This window comes from Oncorhynchus clarkii, chromosome 1 (genome assembly GCF_045791955.1).
Source record: "Oncorhynchus clarkii lewisi isolate Uvic-CL-2024 chromosome 1, UVic_Ocla_1.0, whole genome shotgun sequence".
Classification (NCBI taxonomy): Eukaryota; Metazoa; Chordata; class Actinopteri; order Salmoniformes; family Salmonidae; genus Oncorhynchus; species Oncorhynchus clarkii.
The window spans coordinates 26,323,978-26,346,216 of NC_092147.1; the positions used below are offsets into that span (position 1 = coordinate 26,323,978).

General features: G+C 40.6%; 1 protein-coding gene across 1 annotated transcript; it reads right to left on the bottom strand.

Moving 5' to 3' along the window:
• LOC139394542 (homocysteine-responsive endoplasmic reticulum-resident ubiquitin-like domain member 1 protein) lies at positions 1-10,897 on the bottom strand. Its single transcript, XM_071142671.1, has 8 exons — positions 10,518-10,897; positions 10,200-10,277; positions 9,539-9,616; positions 7,752-7,921; positions 7,465-7,575; positions 4,497-4,835; positions 3,488-3,596; positions 1-3,302 (listed from the first exon to the last, which is right to left on the bottom strand). Exons 1-8 carry the CDS (start codon positions 10,671-10,673, stop codon positions 3,126-3,128), a joined length of 1,218 nt encoding a protein of 405 aa, XP_070998772.1. The 5' UTR covers positions 10,674-10,897; the 3' UTR covers positions 1-3,125.
• Positions 10,898-22,239: the final 11,342 nt, after the last annotated feature.

Genomic DNA, 22,239 nt, shown 5'->3' on the forward strand with positions numbered 1-22,239 from the left:
TGACTGTAATCAGTTTTTATTCTTAATAAATTAGCAAACATTTCTAAACCTGTTTTTGCTTTGTCATTATTTGGTATTGTGTGTAGATTGATGGGGGGGGGGGGGGGGGGTGACAATTTAATCAATTTTAGAATAATCTGTAACAAAATGTGGAAAAAGTAAAAGGGTCTGAATACATACTTTGGTCATCTGTATAACAAGGGAGCAAGTTCGCTATGCATGATTCAATTTAGTTTTTAGACGGATACAGCAGTCTGGCCTAAGCCTGGCCTAAGCCTGGCCTAAGCCCCAGACAACTGTATGTTCCTGTGTTTACCATAATTCAGCTTTCAGTTCTTTCACCTTTCTAATGAATCAAAACCACACTATGTTGACATTGCTTTCTATTTCACATCTGAGACAACCAGAAAAACATGCAATACTCACACACAACCCTGTATAGCACATCCATCTCTGAGCAAGAGCAATACAAACTTGTTAGTCATATAGCACTATGGGCATCCCAGAATTAAACCCAGATGAAAGCAAGCTTGCATAATAAGATATGTTTTGTAACGTGTGCAGATGTGATCGTACTTGGTAACTCTTGCATTGTTATATTTTTTTAAAGAAAGGAATGGCCAGCCAGCGGTTCCAGCTGATTGGTGTTTATTCTGACAATAGACACAAGGAAGCACATTGGACGTGCAGGACCACTATAGGTTGATGGCTGCAGATTCGTGATTGATCGCTTGCATTTTAATATCAGACTGGGTATTTTTTTTTATCAAACATCTTTACAATGACAAAAATAGTACAAAATACAATAAATGTGACGGTACCTGACGATAGAAACAAGGAAGCACGTTAGATGTGTAAGACAACAGTATGTTGATGGCTGTAGATTCGTGACTCGTCTGAAAATAGCAGGGAGCTAAAGCGACCATTAAAATTAGAGCATGCTAGCTAACTCGCTCTTACAGCAATAACATGACCAATATCTAACAGGTAGCGTACACATACAGTACCAGTCAAGTTTGGGTATTCCTTTATTTTGACTATGTTCTACATTGTAGAATAATAGTGAAGACATCAAAACTATGAAATAACACATATGGAATCATGTAACCAAAAAAGTGTAAAACAATTCTACATTTATTTTATATTTGAGATTCTTCGAAGTAGCCACCCTTTGCCTTTGACAGTTTTGCACATTCTTGGCCTTCTATCAACCAGCTTCACCTGAAATGCTTTCCCAACAGTCTTGAAGGAGTTCCCACATATGCTGAGCACTTGTGGCTGCTTTTCCTGCACTCTGCAGTCCAACTCATCCCAAACCACCTTAATTGGGTTGAGGTCTGGTGATTGTGGAGGCCAGGTCTTCTGATACAGCACTCCATCACTCTCCTTCTTGGTCAAATAGCCCTTACACAGCCTGGAGGTGTGTTTAGGGTCATTGTCCTCTTGAAAAACAAATGATAGTCCCACTAAACGCAAACCAGATGAGAGGGTGTATTCCTGCAGAATACTGTGGTAGCCATGCTGGTTGAGCGTGCCTTGAATTCTAAATAAATCACTGACAGTGTCACCAGCAAAGCACCACCACAACATCACACATCCCCCTCCATGCTTCACGGTGGGAACCACACATGCGGAGATCATCTGTTCACCTACTCCATGTCTCACAAAGACACGGCAGTTGTAATCAAAAAACTCAAATTTGGACTCATCAGATTTCCACCAGTCTAATGTCCATTGCTCATGTTTCTTGGCCCAAGCAAGTCTCTTATTATTGGTGTTCTTTAGTAGTGGTTCTTTGCAGCAATTCGACCGTGAAGGCCTGATTCACGCAGACTCCTCTCAACAGTCGATGTTGAGATGTCTGTTACGTAGACTCTGTGAGGTGCAATCTGAGGGGCAGTTAATTGCCCATTTCTGAGGCTGGTAACTCTATGAACTTATACTCTGCAGCAGAGGTAACTCTGGGTCTTCTCTTCCTGTGGCGGTCCTCATGAGAGCTAGTTTCATTATAGTGCTTGCTGGTTTTTGCAGCTGCACTTGAAGAAACTTTCAAAGTTCTTAATTTTCCAGACTGACTGACCTTCATGTCTTAAAGTAATGATGGACTGTCATTTCTCTTCGCTTATTTGAGCTGTTCTTGCCCTAATATGGACTTGCTCTTTTACCAAATAGGGCTATCTTCTGTATACCCCCCTACCTTGTCACAACACAACTGCTTGGCTCAAACGCATTAAAATAAGAAATTCCAGAAATTAACAAGGCAAATGAATTGAAATGCATTCCCAGTGACTACCTCATGAAGCTGGTTGAAAGAATGCCAAGAGCATGCAAAGCTATCATCAAGGCAAAGGGTGGCTACTTTGAAGAATCTCACATAAAATATGTTTTGATTTGTTTTACACTTTTTTGGTCACTAAATGTTTCCATGTGTTATTTCATAATTTTGATGTCTTCACTATTATTCTACAATGTAGAAAATATCAAATAATAAAAAACCCTTGTATGAGTAGGTGTGCCTCACCTTTTGACAGGTACTGTACATAGTGAACTCCTACACATTGTAAATATGAAAATAGAATACAGTATTTCAGAACGTGGCCTACCACCTGAATGTCAATATCAGACTGGAAAGAATTGAAGTTTGCGATCTCTCCCTATCTGCAAGCATGACCAATGGCATAACAACTTACTGATATGTAAATTTAACCAACCAATAGGAATACACAATCAAAATACAGGTTTCTGCAGTGTCAAGTGGAAACATAACCAACCCTGTTACACAGACAATATAATAATATTTACATTTTTAGTTCCAATACTCATTTACAGTATATACAACCATTTGGCAGCGAGAAGTGTATGTAATATACTGCATATACAACCATTTGGTCACTATCATAAGGCAGGAAGTGCCGAATGAACCACCATATCCCTAAACACACACAACAGACTACAGGCAGGGATTTGTATGCATTGAAGCCCTAAATCATTCAGTATTTCTCACAAATAGTCCAGGCATCTACTATCCAGAGGTCCAAAGAGGGAGGACTTCCCGTGACAGAGGCAAGTCTAATACTCAGGGTAAATTCAGCACCAGTGTGCCCCCTGCTGGAAAAGTGGATAATTCAGTTAGCCACTGCTAGGGCCTCTGGGACGAGAGAGGCAAAGAAGGCTTTGAAAAAGATCCAGGCAGTCCAAACGATGGACACCCTGTGTGGAGGCGCCAGCACTGCAGTCAGGGGGTGTGGTTCATCAACCTCAGCCTCCGCCCCGGCCCCCTCTTCTCCTGCAGGGTCCTCCATCTGAGAGAAGAGGAGAAACTGTTAGCCCCACCGCCAGAGTTAAGATATAAACAGACTGTATTTATTCAACACTGTTACTGAAACGCTACATGCTGTGTGAGGAATGTTACTACATAAGGGCAGTAACTAAATGCCTTGTTATAAAGCCATCTCTGTTTTCCACCGCCAGAGAAAACGTGACTTACAGGTGGAACTGGGTTCCTGTCCTGGTGGTTCTGGATGACCTCGGGGACCTGGTTGTTGAGACCTCTGACCAGGGGCCTTCTCCTGAAGGGGAACCAGCCTGCTGTGTGCCTGAGAGGAAGACAACAGGGATTAATAAAGTAGATATGCATGATTTTTCTTAAACTATGTGTTTATTACACAGTCATAGCATACAGTCAAAGTACACAGGATACATGTTATATGTGAGTACATCTTATTCACGTGGTGGTGAATTTCATGTTATTAATGGTTAAGAACAGGAAGTGCAAAAAAAGAGGCAGTACCAACTCACTGATATGATAATAATGGAAACTGTTTACATTCCCAGGACCAGTACAACTAACAGATAATGAACATTTTCTTCTCATCCTTTTTTCTATTCTGGTTAGGGCCAGTTTGCGCTGATCTGTGAAGGGAGTAGTACACAGCGTTGTACAAGATCTTCAGTTTCTTGGCAATTTGTCGCATGGAATAGCCATAATTTCTCAGAACAAGAATAGACTGACAAGTTTCAGAAGAAAGTTCTTTGTTTCTGGCCATTTTTAGCCTGTAATCGAACCCACAAATGCTGATGCTCCAGATACTCAACTAGTCTAAAGAAGGACAGTTTTATTGCTTCTTTAAATCAGAACAACAATTTTCAGCTGTACTAACATATTTGCAAAAGGGTTTTCTAATGATCAATTAGCCTTTTAAAATGATAAACTTGGATTAGCTAACAACTTGCCGCTGGAACACAGGAGTGATGGTTGCTGATAATGGGCCTCTGTACGCCAATGTAGATTTTCCATAAAAATCAGCCGTTTCCAGCTACAATAGTAATTTACAACATTGACAATGTCTACACTGTATTTCTGATCAATTTGATGTTATTTTAAATGTACAAAAAAATAATATTTTCTTTCAAAAACAAGGACATTTCTAAGTGACCCCAAACTTTTGAACGGTAGTGTAAGAACAAACAAACAGCCACAAAAACAGCAAACTCACAGGTACATAAGGAGGAGGCTGCTCATGACCAGGACGAAGCGGCTCAGGCTGGAGTAGAAGTAGACGATGCTGAGGAAGACACCCAGACGTGCAGCCGTGTACACCCAGTCAAGCCAATCCCGATTGATATCCTCCTCATCCTCCATCACAGGTCCGCCCTGGGCGTTCATCCGCAGGTTCTGATTGGCTGCTCCCGGGTTGATGAAGGCTGCGTCCTGTGCATTCTGATTGGCTGGCAGGGCTGCTGGTATAGCGGCTTGGTGGGGTGCGACAGGCAGGGATGGGCCAGCGGCTGGGGCAAAGGGGGCAGAGGCTGCTGCTGCTGCGTAGGCTGCATGGCTTTGGGACAAAAGACAGACACAGTCTAAGCAAAACACACTTCAAGTATTTTCCCTGCTTAACCCTTGCCTACAATTTCCGTGCCCCCGCAAAAATCTAATTAACGCAAAAATCCCCAAGAAAATGTGTCTAAGCTAGAGATATCACCCACCCAGATATCACCCTAGACTGGTATTTGTCAGACCATGACACATCCCGAAAATTGTTCTTCTCAAGAAAATGTCTGTAGCGTCAGCACAGTTTGGCCTACAAACTATTCTACTGAAAGATGATACTCTCACGAAAACGACAGTTCTAAAGACACACACAAGCTTCACAAGACTCATCTGAAGTTGGTACAGCCTCTTCTGCCAACTTCTGTCTGTAGCCTCCAAACGGTTTGGGCTACACACTAATATGACATCTCAGTGGAAAGCTGACTCCTACGAACACGATGGTGTTCTGCGTTTTGCTCTAGGACGCCCACAAGTATCACAAGACTTGCCTGAAGGTCCCCGGTACCAGTTTTGAAAAATTAATAGAAGTATCAGTCAAAAGTTTGGACACACCTACTCATTCAAGGGTTTTTCTTGATTTTTTATATTTTCTACATTGTAGAATAATAGTGAAGGTATCAAAACCATGAATACATATAGAATCAGATGTTCAACAAATCTAAATATATTTTATATATTCTTCAAAGCAGCCATCCTTTGCTTTGATGACAGCTTGGCATTCTCTCAGCCAGCTTCATGATGAATGATTTCCCAACAGTCTTGAAGGAGTTCCCACATATGCTGAGCACTTGTTGGCTTTTCCTTCACTATGTGGTCTAACTCATACAAAACCATCTCAATTGGGTTGAGGTTGGGTGATTGTGGAGGCCAGGTCATCTGATGCAGCACTCCATCACTCTCCTTCTTGGTCAAATAGCCCTTACACAGCCTGGAGGTGTGTGGGGTCATTGTCCTGTTGAAAAACAAATGATTGTCCCACTAAGCGCAAACCAGATGGGAGTGCATATCACTGCAGAATGCTGTGGTAGCCATGCCGGTTAAGTGTGCCTTAAATTCTAAATAAATCACAGACAGTGTCACAAAGCACCCCCACACCATCACACCTCCTCCTACATGCTTCATGGTGGGAACCACACATGCAGAGATCCTCCGTTCACCTACTCTGCATCTCACAAAGACATGGCGGTTGGAACCAAAAATCTCAAATTTGGACTCATCAGACCAAAGGACAGATTTCCACTGGTCTAATGTCCATTGCTCGTGTTTCTTGGCCCAAGCAAGGCTCTTCATATTATTGGTGTTCTTTAGAGTGGTTTCGTTGCAGCGATTTGACCATGATGGCCTGATTCACACAGTCTCCTCTGAACAGTTGATGTTGAGATGTGTCTGTTATTTGAACTCTGTGAAGCAGAGTGGCTGCAATCTGAGGCTGGTAACTCTAATGAACTTATCCTCTGCAGCAGAGGTAACTCTGGGTCATCCTTTCCCGTGGGGGTCCTCATGAGAGCTAGTTTCATCATAGCGCTTGATGGTTTTTGCGACTGCACTTGAAAAAACGTTCAATGTTCTTGAAATTTCCAGATTGACTGACCATGTCTTAAAGTAATGATGGACTGTCGTTTCTCTTTGTTTATCTGAGCTGTTCTTGTCCTAATATGGACTTATTTGACCAAATAGGGCTATCTTCCAGGTGACTACATCATGAAGCTGGTTGAGATAACGTCAAGAGTGTGCAAAGTTGTAATTTTTTTTACATTTTACCTTTATTTAACTAGGCAAGTCAGTTAAGAACAAATTCTTATTTTCAATGACGGCCGAGGAACAGTGGGTTAACTGCCTTGTTCAGGGGCAGAACGACAGATTATTACCTTGTCAGCTCGGGGATTCGATCTTCGATAAGCTCGGGGATTCGATCTTTCGGTTACTAGTCCAACACTCTAACCAGTAGGCTACCTACCTACCTGCCGTAATCAAGGCAAAGGGTAACTACTTTGAAGAATCTCAAATATATTTAGATTTGTTTAACACTTTAGGTTACTACATGATTCCATATATGTTATTTCATAGTTTTGATGTCTTCACTATTATTCTACAATGTAGACAATTGTTAATAATAAAGAAAAACCCTGGAATGTGTAGGTGTGTCCAAACTTTTAACTGGTACTGTACATAGTTTAGTGCCTAAAATATGGGGATACATCTTTCTTATATCTCTCAGATATAGGACAGACAGTTCAAAACAAACTTCCTTTTACATTTTTTGGGGGACTGTTATTCCATGTAGGAATCTGTTTTTCAATGCGTTTCTATTGGCTAATAGCAGTAATGCCAAATTCAATGTTCCATCGAATCATTTTTGTATATATGTTTTGATAACTTAATGGGTCTTAAAATTCAAAATCAAACAGCTAAATAATCCTTGGTATGACCATCTTAAAACACTTTCATATGTTAGCTTATTATTTATTTATTTTTGGATCAGAAAACTTGTGGGACCAAATAAAACCACCCACGGGGCAAATTCGGCCCGCAAGTTTGGGAACCCTGCTCTAGAGGGTTAATAATATGCTATGGCAGAACAGTAGGAAGTAACATAACTAAATGTGATAAAATGCTTGTGATTGAATACTTACTACTGCATGTAGTACTGGCGAGCATACATGTGCTGCAGCCAGAGAAGCTGTTGAGGGCTGTAGAGGGAGTAAGTGGGGAAGGTTGGGTTTGTCATCTCTGCTGCCACTAGCCTAGAAACACAGGATAATAGCAATGTGAATGACATGTCATGTCAGACTGAAGGATAGACCAATGTATTGCAAATAATCTCCAAGCAATATAACTCTTCATAAAGCAACACAAGTAATAGATACAGTACTAATACCACCAGCCTTATGCAAAGAATGCACCAGTCTTGTTAACTCACGCTGTAGCGCTAGGCCATGCAGCTGCTGGTGGGGTGTGAGAGGGGGCAGGGGGCCTGCGCAGTCTCGGTTCTAGATCAGTGGGCACAGATGGGGCTCGGGAGGCACCCTCTGGGTTCTGACCGGTAGGCATGGCCGATGTTTGTGCCTCTTGCTGCTCTGATTCCCTGACCTGAATCAAAAGTGAGAAATGGTGTTACACCACAGGTGTGGACATCAGTGGATGCTCCTCAGAGGAGGACCATCCTCAGTGAATTTCTGAAAAATAAAAACTATTCATTAAAAAAAAAAATTTGGCAAGGAAAGATTTTTTCCTCTGTTCACAGACAGCTGATGTGTTGTGCACTTAAGTCCACAAGCGAAGGGAAAAGGTGAGAGGAGGAGAGTGTGTTGATGCGAGAAGGAATATAACGAGCAAAGTCATCATGCTGTTGGTATGTGGCTACTATGAAAGTGAACTGTGTTTGCGTGTGATCAGGGGTGTTTTCTTTACACCAATTCTGATGAAAACCTTAAAACGGAAGCAAACGTAACGGTGATAAACATATCTGAATTTGTCCAAAATAAACTCTCGTTTGCAACTGTTGGACTAATGATTACACCCTAGAAAAGCCAGATGCAGGCAAGTGTGTGCAAGGTGGTATTAAATGCGTCAATGTGTGTCACCTTGACTACTCAAACATTTCTCTTGACCTGTGTGCACCTACATTCTTAACCTTCATTCATAGGATAGGTTGTAGCAACTTCATGATGGGTGTAGGGAAAATTTAAGTATGATGTAGTAGTCTAAAGCTATCGATATTACATTAAGCTTGGTGAATGGAATATGAATGACAGAAAATGAATGACAGTCATCCAATATGCTGAAATAAGGCCATGCTCATTAAAAAAAATACCGTCTTCCCTCATCTTAAACGATACTGACAAAGTGACAACAGAAACCATCACAGTAGACTAGAGGATTCAAAATAACATTTTTGGACAGTATCTTGCTTGTCCTTTGTTTTCAATTGTTCTAACGTGAAAGGTACTTGGTCCTGGTTCCTTAAACTGCACTTGAATATGTATTGTATGATTGTTTGCATACCATTCCCAATCTGAAAAAAAAAGCTTTTTACAATCCCTCACAGACATGTCTAGACCCATTTGGCACTAAAATACAGGAATATACTCTCACACAATTTTTTTTTTAAAGTTATGTGAAACCCCCAACCTAGCTATCTTTAGATCTAGCTGCATAGCTATAAGCTGCAGTAAAGTTTCAGAGATGCAAAGTTATGGTCTCCAGAGAATTCTAATGAGAGCATTTGTGCACCTGTCTCCTGCTACCCACTGAACTGGGACTCCTCTTTCCAGAGAACAGAACAGACTCCGCTGACACATTCTCAACCACTGAATGGGGGTATAATTGAGACGATTTTGGCTGATAAGGAGTCATTTGATAAGCCAAAACGCCCTATCAACTGTGTGAGGTGGCTTTTTCCTAAGCTGCATTTCTGGCTTTGACTGTCCTTTGTCAGCTCCGGGAGCTCCCAATTATTGCTACTAGTTAATATTCATGAGGTGTGCATGGTTTCTAAAGCAGAACATGACGGAATCACTGGCACAGCAGAACTAAAAAGTTTCATCATGGTTTGGCACAATATCTTGGGGAGCAACAACTGAGACATTGTTGACTGATGCTATTTAATGAGTAGATTTAAAATAGCTTCACCTAGGACTACATCATAACCTTCACATAGAATCCAGTGTCACAGTTTCAGATAGGGTTCCATATGGGGAACTTTACCTTTGGTCTTGCTCCTAGTGGACCTATAGGCTGAGTCCTTACTGCACACACCAGGTGCACAGTGGGTGTTAGGTCCGTCTGTGAAGACATATACATGATAAGATACACCAGACAACATAAACCACAGTAATATACATGACATCCATTCTTGGCACTGGACATAGAGGGACACCCATTTAACCTTTTAAATAACAAAATTAACCAAAAATGGCTATTGAAAAATCCTGTAAGAAAAGTAGTGAACTGAGTGATCAACATCTGATCTGAAGTTTAGAAAAGGGGTTATGAGGGGCTTATAATAGGCTTGAACTCCAGGGTTGTCAAAGTCCAGCTTTCAGTCTGGGTTTTGTTCAACAATAATGATTCTAGTATTGTGATTAATTGACCAAAAATATGAAATATACAAACTGTTCTGCACAGTTTTAAGTCACGGCAGTAATACTAAAACAACTAAGACATGTTTCGCAATTACCGGAGTTAAGGTATTTGTGTGGGCTGACTGAATCCCTGATCTAGGCACATTATGTTGAATCAGTAATATTATATTTTTGACAGATGATGCCTGCAATCTGACCAGATGCTTGAAACATAACTCAGTATATAGATAGAGTTCTGAGAATATGTCTAATTGTTAGATAGGTGAACAAGCACACACACCTACCTTTCTGAAAATATCTCTTACATGCAGGTGGTCTGGGAGCAGCTTGCCAGAGTAAATTAGTCTCTGATCACTTTCAGCCTGTGGGGGAAAGTGGGACAGATGTCAACACAAGACACACACTGACAGCAACCACGATTAATACACACAACTATGCATAGCCTAGCTAGCTAACTTAGCTGTTTGGCTTGAATGATTGTTATTGACAGTAGCTAGCGTCACATTAGCTGACAAGCTTCCTTGACCTATATAACTTGGCAAGGACTTGCTAGCTTGCTCTGGTAACGTTAGCTAGCTAAGTTAACTATTACATTCACTCACCGGGTTGTTTGGGTACATTCTCGACAAATGTGTCTTCAACTCTTTCACTGACCAGTCCATGTCAACTCCTTCAATCGTTTGATCCCCGTGTGCTTGATTAGGTGTTTTTATCACAAGCTTGATTGTTTTTTGTCTAGGAAAACCAGTATTGTCCATGTTTATTTTCTTGTGACCTCTCCCAACGCGATTAAGTAGTAGCTACAATGTAGCCTCTTAGCTATCAAGTAATAATATCAACGGAGTGAGTAACTACAGTATATGATCATCTGAAATGTCAGAGATACAAAGTAGCAATCAATTTCTTCACCTGAAAACTTTTTAGTTGAAATGAGGAAGTGGTTGACGCAGCCTGTCGAGTGAAAAGGAGTGTTGTTTGGAAAAACATTGTGGCTTGACGTGATTGGCTAACCAGGCTCGTGATCAAACGTGGAGGCTCGTGGAGCATGCTGTACTGCGCATGCTGTGCAAAGATAATGATACCAGCTTCGAAGTTACAGTTCACCAAGTTACATCAGTCATATTTTAAGATTGTCCAAATTATTTTCCACATGCAAAAGACAGAAACATTTCAATAGATAATTGTGCTCTATACTATACTTATCAAACAAACATTTTGTGGGTTCCGGTTGAACCAAAAATAACTTTATTTTGAAAGTTCGGCTTCTTAGAATGAACATTGAAACGAGCATTATGATAGTGGTGTTCAAGGGATTACACAATACAAGAAGCCTAGTTATCACTTTAATCTTTGTTTACAAGTCAAACATTTTTATAAAAGCACAGGATTTTTTTTTACTGACAATCACAAATACACACCTGTGTTACACTTCAAAACAGTCTTTCGTCAAGCATGTCATCAACAAAATGTTATATTCTACTGCATAGTGATGATAATGACAACAATGATTCTGCTACTGATGATGACGTTAAATGTAATCACATATTTCACAGATGGCTAAGGAGTCTGCTGATGATAATGAAATAAGTGAATTGTCATGACCAGAGAAAATCTGATTTATTATCACCAGGGCTATAACAATACTATTTTCCTTGGTTATTGGGTGATTTCATGAAACATAGTTAGAACAGAGATCACTGACATTAGAAGGTGAGCATATGCTCTTGGTTTACCCTCACCATTAAGTGGGGGGGGGGGGGGGGGCAAGTCACAAGTTTCCAGCCAAGCCATGCACAGAGCACTGGGATATTGCCCTCTCCTTCCCACGGGCATGGTTCTGTCAATAAGCCCACTCTTGACACCCATTCCAAATGGGAACTACAAATGTGGCTCATGCGCAGAGTGCAACAGCATTATAAAAACATTCTTCTTAAGACACCTGCATACAGGTTGAAAAATCCCAGTTAGGGGTATCATCTCATGCAAGACCAAGAGAGTAATCAATCTCATCACCTGTTCATGTGAGAAAGTATACGTAGGACAAACAATAAGATAATTAAAACAACGCATAGCTGAACACCGCGGCTCAATCACATGTAAGAATATTGATTATCCATTAGCAGCTCACTTTGTTGAAGCTAGCCATCCTATCTCCTCCCTAAAATAAATAGGCATTGAGCATGTTGCTCTATCAAGGAGAGGTAACATGGAGATCCTACTACTACAAAGGGAGGCTTTCTGGATATCCTGTCTAAAAACATTGTCCCCTTGTGGTCTGAATATTGACTTTGATCTCAGGTAATTCTTATGAACAATTCTCTCTTTATGAACCAGTCTTATAAATGTATATATTCTTTCTACAGTTTATCAGCATACACCTAATATGTTCCCCCTGTTGATGATGCTTATTATGCATTATGGTTGAACCAAAAAATTACATGTAACAAAATGTTTTAATGAAATAGGAAACAATTAAATATATATGTGAAATTGAATTAAACAATAATGTATGTTGATGCTATTATAATGTACAATATTTAATTATGTTTCCATATGATAACAATAGCCTAATATATTCAACATGCTATAAACACATTTTTTAAAACAGTTTCACTCAATTCATTCTTATTAACTTAATCATTATGACACACCACTCATTATTGTCATTGGTTGCACTAATTGCACTGTTTGTCTACATAACCTGTTTCAAGCATTCATGACTTTACCTGAAGAAGGCACCTTGAAGAAGTCACACGGAAACGTTGGTGTTTTACCCAATAAATTACTGGGAGTTTATATATGGAGTGTGCGACTCTATTTTTATAGCTCTGTCAATAAGAGAACATAGCTCAGTTATCACTCCATTATCCTATTATCCATTATCATAAATTGTAAATCGATGTAGATTTACAATTTAAATTGATGAAGATGAAATTCATAGGGTTTAATCACTGTGCAACTCAATCAAATGTATTTATAAAGCCCTTCTTACATCAGATGATATCTCAAAGTGCTGTACAGAAACCCAGCCTAAAACCCCAAACAGCAAGCAATGCAGGTGTAAAAGCACATGGCTAGGAAAAACTCCCTAGAAAGGCCAGAACCTAGGAAGAAACCTATAGAGGAACCAGGCTATGAGGGGTAGCCAGTCCTCTTCCGGCTGTGCTGGGTGGAGATTAACAGAACATGGCCAAGATGTTCAACTGAACCCTTACATAAGAACAAGACAATACAGTGCTGATAAGACACAATCATAGAGTGAGTGACAGGGAACATACTGTTCATGTTGTGGTCGTCCATTGATATCAGGCAGCACTTTGACGTCATGGAAACCAAGGCAGAACTTGGCGATGAGGGCCATGACTATAAATGGGACACAAAGGACATGCTCAGTTTAACTATTCAAAGGAGGGGAAAGGCAAGGGGCTTTTCTGACAACATTACATAATGTCTCTACCGCCCAGTATGACCCTAAACATGCTACACTCACTCTTTCCTTTGCTCCTCCCTTCGCTAGGATGTCTCCGCCCACAAAGACGAGTACCTTGCACCTTACCCAGCGCTTCTTACGTGTGAGCAGGTAGGGAATTAGCAACGTCTCAACAGCCTTCACTTTTACCTTTCACACATAACATTGACCCCTTTGCCTGATATGGCCGTGACATAATTCTATCCTATGTTATCTCTCTGACTTGTGGTACTTGACATTTAACAACATTGTATGATTTATGACCCCACCTTATCAGTCTGATTATGTTGTACATTTTGAGATTTGTGCATGGGCATAATCCGATTCACAACAATAAACACACCTCCATCATCGAACAGCCAGTACACATCAATGGTATTTTGATTTTCATACTGTGCTTGGACTGAAACACAGTATGAGGCATCAGGGTCTACTGTAACCAAGACAACATCCCTCTGTCAATACAATTAAAAAAAGAATTAACGTCATAGACCACAAACTGTATACTCTGAATGTTATCATACATGAATAAAACATTTGCAGGGGTGCACACAGGTGTCGACACCCCTTTCTGGGCCTCAAACCCAGGGTTAACTCCCTCATCTGCAGCCCACACACTTCATACTGCAGGTCAAATGAGTCACTGAAAAACAGCCACAAAGACACATTAAACTTAATTCTCACTAACACATCCATAAGGAACTCATCTTTCTGATTTGACAGTGATTCACTCACTGTAGAATGCCAATGTAGTTGTCAATGCAGGATAGTCTGCTCTGTCCTCAAACTCAATCATCAAGTTTGCAGACGACACTACAGTGGTAGGCTTGATCACCAACAATGACGAGATGGCCTACAGGGAGGAGGTGAGGGCCCTTGGAGTGTGGCGTCAGGAAAATAACCTCACACTCAACGTCAATAAAACAAAGGAGATGATTGTGGACTTCAGGAAACAGCAGAGGGAGCACCCCTCTATCCACATGGAAGGAACAGTAGTGGAGAAGGTGGGAAGTTTTAAGTTCCTCGGCGTACACATCACGGACAAACTGAAATGGACAACAACCACCCGAGCCACTGCCTGTTCACCCTGCTATCATCCAGAAGGCGAGGTCAGCACAGGTGCATCAAACCTGGGACCGAGAGACTGAAAAACAGCTTCTATCTCAAGGTCATCAGACTGTTAAACAGCCATCACTAACATTGAGTGGCTGCTGTCAACATACTGACTCAAATCTCTAGCCACTTTAATAATTAAAAATTTGATGTAATAAATGTATCACTAGTCACTTTAAACAATGCCACTTTATATAATGTTTACATACCCTACATTACGCATCTCATATGTATATACTGTACTCTATACTATCTACTGCATCTTGCCTATGCCGTTCGGCCATCGCTCATCCATATATTTATATGTGCATATTCTTATTCATTCCTTTACACTTGTGTACAGTGCCTTGCGAAAGTATTCGGCCCCCTTGAACTTTGCGACCTTTTGCCACATTTCAGGCTTCAAACATAAAGATATAAAACTGTATTTGTTTGTGAAGAATCAACAACAAGTGGGACACAATCATGAAGTGGAATGACATTTATTGGATATTTCAAACTTTTTTAACAAATCAAAAACTGAAAAATTGGGCGTGCAAAATTATTCAGCCCCTTTACTTTCAGTGCAGCAAACTCTCTCCAGAAGTTCAGTGAGGATCTCTGAATGATCCAATGTTGACCTAAATGACTAATGATGATAAATACAATCCACCTGTGTGTAATCAAGTCTCTGTATAAATGCACCTGCACTGTGATAGTCTCAGAGGTCCGTTAAAAGCGCAGAGAGCATCATGAAGAACAAGGAACACACCAGGCAGGTCCGAGATACTGTTGTGAAGAAGTTTACAGCCGGATTTGGATACAAAAAGATTTCCCAAGCTTTAAACATCCCAAGGAGCACTGTGCAAGCGATAATATTGAAATGGAAGGAGTATCAGACCACTGCAAATCTACCAAGACCTGGCCGTCCCTCTAAACTTTCAGCTCATACAAAGAGAAGGCTGATCAGAGATGCAGCCAAGAGGCCCATGATCACTCTGGATGAACTGCAGAGATCTACAGCTGAGGTGGGAGACTCTGTCCATAGGACAACAATCAGTCGTATATTGCACATATCTGGCCTTTATGGAAGAGTGGCAAGAAGAAAGCCATTTCTTAAAGATATCCATAAAAAGTGTTGGTTAAAGTTTGCCACAAGCCACCTGGGAGACACACCAAACGTGGAAGAAGGTGCTCTGGTCAGATGAAACCAAAATTGAACTTTTTGGCAACAATGCAAAACGTTATGTTTGGCGTAAAAGCAACACACCATCCCCACTGTCAAACATGGTGGTGGCAGCATCATGGTTTGGGCCTGCTTTTCTTCAGCAGGGACAGGGAAGATGGTTAAAATTGATGGGAAGATGGATGGAGCCAAATACAGGACCATTCTGGAAGAAAACCTGATGGAGTCTGCAAAAGACCTGAGACTGGGACGGAGATTTGTCTTCCAACAAGACAATGATCCAAAACGTAAAGCAAAATCTACAATGGAATGGTTCAAAAATAAACATATCCAGGTGTTAGAATGGCCAAGTCAAAGTCCAGACCTGAATCCAATCGAGAATCTGTGGAAAGAACTGAAAACTGCTGTTCACAAATGCTCTCCATCCAACCTCACTGAGCTCAAGCTGTTTTGCAAGGAGGAATGGAAAAAAATGTCAGTCTCTCGATGTGCAAAACTGATAGAGACATACCCCAAGCGACTTACAGCTGTAATCGCAGCAAAAGGTGGCGCTACAAAGTATTAACTTAAGGGGGCTGAATAATTTTGCACGCCCAATTTTTACGTTTTTGATTTGTTAAAAAAGTTTGAAATATCCAATAAATGTCGTTCCACTTCATGATTGTGTCCCACTTGTTGTTGATTCTTCACAAAAAAATACAGTTTTATATCTTTATGTTTGAAGCCTGAAATGTGGCAAAAAGTCGCAAAGTTCAAGGGGGCCGAATACTTTCGCAAGGCACTGTATATAAGGTAGTTGTGAAATTGTTAGATTACTTGTTAGATATTACTGCATGGTCGGAACTAGAAGCACAAGCATTTCATTACACTCGCACTAACATCTGCTAACCATGTGTATGTGACCAATAAAATTTGATTTTTGATTTGATTTTATGCCAGTTCCTTTTGAACCCCATCAGGAGGACATCTGACCAAACCTGCACCCTGGGGGAATAAATTATAACACATTAATTAAATCCTGCAGTATGGAACCACATGATTAACTGGATCTAGACCATTGTTCTACTAGATCTCACTACTGCAGCAATGGAGATGAGGCACATGACTGTTGCTACTGGCAGCGTCCACAGCTGAGGGAGAAGGCCCTCCCTTTTGGCACAGCAGGGTAACAGAGAGAGAGAGAGGATTGACATGTGTGGCTCAGCTACTTTGCTACTATGGCCTATTTATTGCCTTACCTCCTCACGCCATTTGCACACACTGTATATAGACTTTATTTTTTTCCCTATTGTGTTATTGACTGTACACTTGTTTATTCCATGTGTTGTTGTTGTTTGTGTCGCACTGCTTTGCGTTATCTTGCTAGCTTACCTGGTTAAATAAAGGTTAAATAAAAAAATAAATAAAAAATAAAAATGTATGGGTTTTGAGGAGACAAGGTAGAGAGGACGCAATTGAAATCTTCCCCCAGACTACGAGAAGTCAGGAAATAGGTTCCACATGTAAGAGAGCCAGAAGGCCTTTTAGATCTTTTGAATAAAGATTCTATAATAGTCTCGCCCGTTACCTCTCATCCTGAACTCTCAGCACTTACGTTTTTTTTAATCAACGCTGTCCAGGATCCTGAACCTGTCAGAATACAGGTAAAACAGCTGTGTCAATCAGAGGCCAGTGCCTGAGATGATAAACAAATTGGTTATTAGCAAGTCTATTGTGCACACTTTTGTTCAGGCAACGCCTCCACATATAAGCAGCAGCTGTCATCACGTGCGGACATATAGGAGCTTAGTATATGCCTAAATATATGAGCCGAGGCTGTTCCGATTTAACAAGGGATTACCGGTTATCAGTGGGGAAGTCCACAAAATCGCATCAAACCATATACCTGCACCTTGTCCTATAGCTTACGGACGGTAAATCATTGGATCAATGAATTTCTTTCAATGCAATTAGGTTTAAGTATAGGCCTATAGCAATTTGCAACAAAAATACATTGTCACAAAATAGCTTTACATTATTTAGCCCATCCAGCGATGACATAGCCAGTAGGCCTATGTGACTTGTCTTCAGCAGGCATACGCCCTAAATCAATGTAGCATTTGAGTTCAGCCTCAATCATTAATTTCACTAAATGGATTGGCTATGCTTTTGGCCTATTCAATTGTACCATGTAAAGAGTTGGTCCCATGTTTCATGATCCCAGAAATGTTCCATATGCACAAAATGCTTATTTCTCTCAAATGTTCTGTATAAATCTGTTTATATCCTAGTTAGTGAGCATTTCTCCTTTGCCAATCCACCTGATAGGTGTGGGATATCAAGAAGCTGACTAGACAGCATGATAATTACACAGGTACACCTTGTGCGTGGGACAGTAAAAGGACACTCTAAAATGTGCAGTTTTGTCACATAGAACATTGCCTCAAATATCTCAAATTTTGAGGGAGCGTGCAATTGGCATGCTAACTGCAGGAGTGTTCACCAGAGCTGTTGCCAGAGAACTGAATGTTAATTTCCCTACCAAAAGCCACCTCCAACATAATTTTAGAGAATTTGGCAGTATGTCCAACTGGCATCACAACCGCAGACCACGTGTATGGCATTGTGTGGGCGAGCGGTTTGCTGATGTCAACGTTGTGAACAGAGTGCCTCATGGTGGCGGTGGGGTTATGGTATGGACAGGCATAAGCTACGGACAACGAACACAATTGCATTTGCTCAATGACAATTTGAATGTATACCATGACGAGATCCTGAGCTCCATTGTCATGCCATTCATCCGCAGCCATCACCTCATATTTCAGCCTGATAATGCACTGCCCCGTGTTGCAAGTATCTGTACACAATTCCTGGAAGCTGAAAATGTCCCAGTTCTTCCATGGCCTGTATTCTCACCAGACATGTCACCCATTGAGCATGTTTGGGAAGCTCTGGATTGACGTGTACGACAATGTGTTCTAGTTCCGCCAATATTCAGCAACTTCTCACAGCCATTGAAGTGGGACAACATTCCACAGGCCACAATTAACAGCCTAATCAACTCTATGTGAAGGTCATGCAAATGGTGGTCACACCAGATTCTGACGTTTTTTCTGATCCATGCCCCTACCTTTTTTTATGTATCTGTGACCAAAAGATGCATATCTGCATTCCCAGTTATATGAACTGTATTAAAGAATGTTGCATTTATATTTTTGTTCAGTATATATACAGTAACTAAACCTCTATTGCACACATCTTGTTATTTTTTATTTTTTTAAACGTTATGATGACGTGTCCATCACAAAGGACCTGGAGAAAACTCTACCTGCTTGAAGGAGAAACAAGGTCGAGCAGTCTAAGTATCTCGTCTCGTGGGACCTTGTATTTCTGCCCCATCATTGAGACTGCAATGGGCTCAGTTTGTTGAGAATACGCGCATTTAAATACACCAACCGGCACCGCCGGTTATCTCGGAGAGTAACAATCTGCTGAATAGCAGCCATATGCTGTATTATTGTTGTTCCTCTGACGTCTGACAATGGCTTGGCGTTTATAGTGTTCCAGGTGTTTCCAATGTGTACCGACAAGATAAAGCCTAACCGTGCACTTTGGCTGCTCTATAAGTGGTAGTAGGTGTGCAAGGGTTTTAAGAGCCACGTTACTAACGAAGGCTCAGGGAAGATGGTTCTAACGAAGATTTTTAACGCTATATGATGGCTCTGGAAAACGGGGCACAGGGCTTGGTTAATCGTTAGAACCATTCTAACGATGAACCAAGATGATTTTGTGAAACCGGGCCCTGGTCTTTCCGCACGGTTGCCCATCGGAGTTTCAAAGCACTATAGGTCCGCAGTCAGAGTTTATATCATACCGTATTATTGATGTCGTTAATAGGCACATCACAAATGGCCAGATCCTGACATAGGCAAAACTAAAAACTGTTCTCCATGGGTCATGACCACTGTATAGATCATTGGTCAAGACGCGCGAATTTCACAGCACCGTGGCTGACTGCGCTTGTGGTCATGTTGTCTAAGTTCGTAGGCACTGAAGCTTGTGGTGATCGGTGGCATGTTATAGCGCATATCCACAATTATGTAGGTTACATGTTAGTCGTTAGGGTTGTGGAAGTAACTGTCTCACTGACCTAGGCCAATTTTGGAATCAGGACTGGTCACATGACCCACTTCAGTGACAGTCAATAAGCAAATCATTGGAATGAGAAACATTTTATATATATATATATATATATATATATATATATAACCATTATATCTGCATAAAACAAAGACCCATTTATAATTTTCTGTGTTGTCAGGAAGACACCAATTTGCCAAAACATACAGTGCATGGGTTGAACCAGAACCGACCATTAAAAACACAACATTTCAATAATCAAATCATTATTCCGTTTATCTTTATTTAACATTTCCGTTAGACAATAAAAAAAACACAAAATAACCCGTTTATGTGTTGTTTGATTTCGGATTCAAATAAAATAAACGAGGAACAACCCTTTACTCGTTTTTTATCTTGTCATCTAATAGAAATATTAATTGGCCAAAAACTACACGGACTGTTCACCCAATACACAGGTACTAGTTGATGACTTTTTTCAACTCCAATGTATTTTACACGTTGTTTTCACGTCACAATACGTTGACAAATGACGTTGTAGCAACGTTGACTCAACAAAGGTGTGCACAATGGGATGTTGTGCCAGCAGTCCTTTCATCGAGTCTCTCATTAACTTGCACAGTTGAGCATACTACAATACAGCTGACACTGCAGACAAGCCCTGGTACAGAAACCTCGCTATTCAAAACTCTTGATCCCCCTGACTGCCTTTGCTCCAAAATATAACTTTAACATGAATTATATCCTGAAAACATATATTTTTAACAAATGATCAAATAGCTCCTGGAATCTCCCAAAGTATCGTGTTTTTGCCTCTTTGGGGAATAATTGTATTAAATCTGACACGAAATGAAGTAAAAACACATTTAATCATAATGCTTGTACATGTCATTGAAATCAAAATCACAGCAGACATTTCATCAAATTAACTGTAGGTACTCTAGTAGGTAATTTAATCTTCGGCTCCTCAAAGCTGCTTGTTGCTTGCCCTTGGCGTCTCGTTGGCAGTGGTGCAGTGCCACCCTGGTGTTGTGAAATAGCCGGGTTATAGCAGGTGTGTGGCATCGGCCTGATTCACAACACCAGCTGCAGCACACACACCTTAGAATGGATCCACCGTGGCAGAGGGAGCTCCCAGTCCATGTCTTCTCCACACACAGACCGATCTTCACTAGAGCAGGTTGTGATGTGGTGCAAAGTAAAAGCACTGTCTCAATAACAAAGGAAAGAGGATCATAGTCCGAGGAGGTAACAAACTCCAGCACAGATCCAATGATGACGGGAAGGGCTGTGAGTGAAAAGTTAAAGCACTACAGTAAAAGAGCATGCACAGTCAAGTTTGATTCTCTCCATAATGAACACAAGTCCCCTGTGGTGACAATGGGTTAAGTTTGAGAGGGAACAGCTTCAACAATCTAGTGCAGCCAAGTGAAGCAAAGACTCCCTTCTGTGTTCTCTCAGGGCATTTCCTTCCCTTCTAACCATCTGTCAATAAGTACAGCAGTGTCACACATGACAAGACCCATCACAATGTTCTTTCAATTCAGTTATTACCTACTCTGTGTCATTTCTTCAGCTGCTGTGATATTATCATAGTTATAAAAAAAGAATGTTATCCAAAGAAACATATTGGCCTTTCTAAGGCAATCAATCCAGTATGACTAGTAGCAAAGAGACATATCATTATCATTTAATTCCTAATAGAAAGCCACCAGCAGGGATACATTTTGTCTGTGTGCCGTTCCATCAACGAAGAGTATACAGTGGATGTTGAATTTTCGTTCTGGCACCCACAAAATCTCATTATCAATGATTTCTCAAAATATATATTTTTAAATCACCAGTTGAGGTGGATTTTAATGTAGAACACACATCTTGTGAATACTTTAATTCAAATGTTTTGCAAGCTTTTGTTCTTCGTGGACCACTGGATTATGGCTTGTGCAATGAATCCCAATTCCCTGTTGCTTCTTGACTATAGACTATAGACTATAGACTATGTCTCAGGGATAGTTTGAGATTTTGGCAAGCCCTTTTTTCTACTTACCCAGTCAGATTTGACATTTTAGTCATTCAGCAGATGCTCTTTTCCAGAACGATTTACAGTGCATATATTTCCTATACTGATGGATACGATTTTTATGCTTGCAGTTTGAGCACCATGAGTTCATCTGACTCGGGGGGAGGCTTCATTGCCAAAAATGTTAACTATCCCTTTTACCATAAAATAATATCAAAAGCCACAATTCATTTTTAAATTAATAATTCCAAATTAATCTTAAGAGTAAAAATATTTCTTTCCGTGTTTTCTTTAAATCCAGGAGGTACTCATACCACTAATCATTTAATAGATGACCATCCATGATGCATAACAATGGAAAAAACAATAAGCAAACTGCCAAACTAAATTAAAATGAATCAAATAGTGGGGTTTATAATTAAATGAATGCATAAGAAA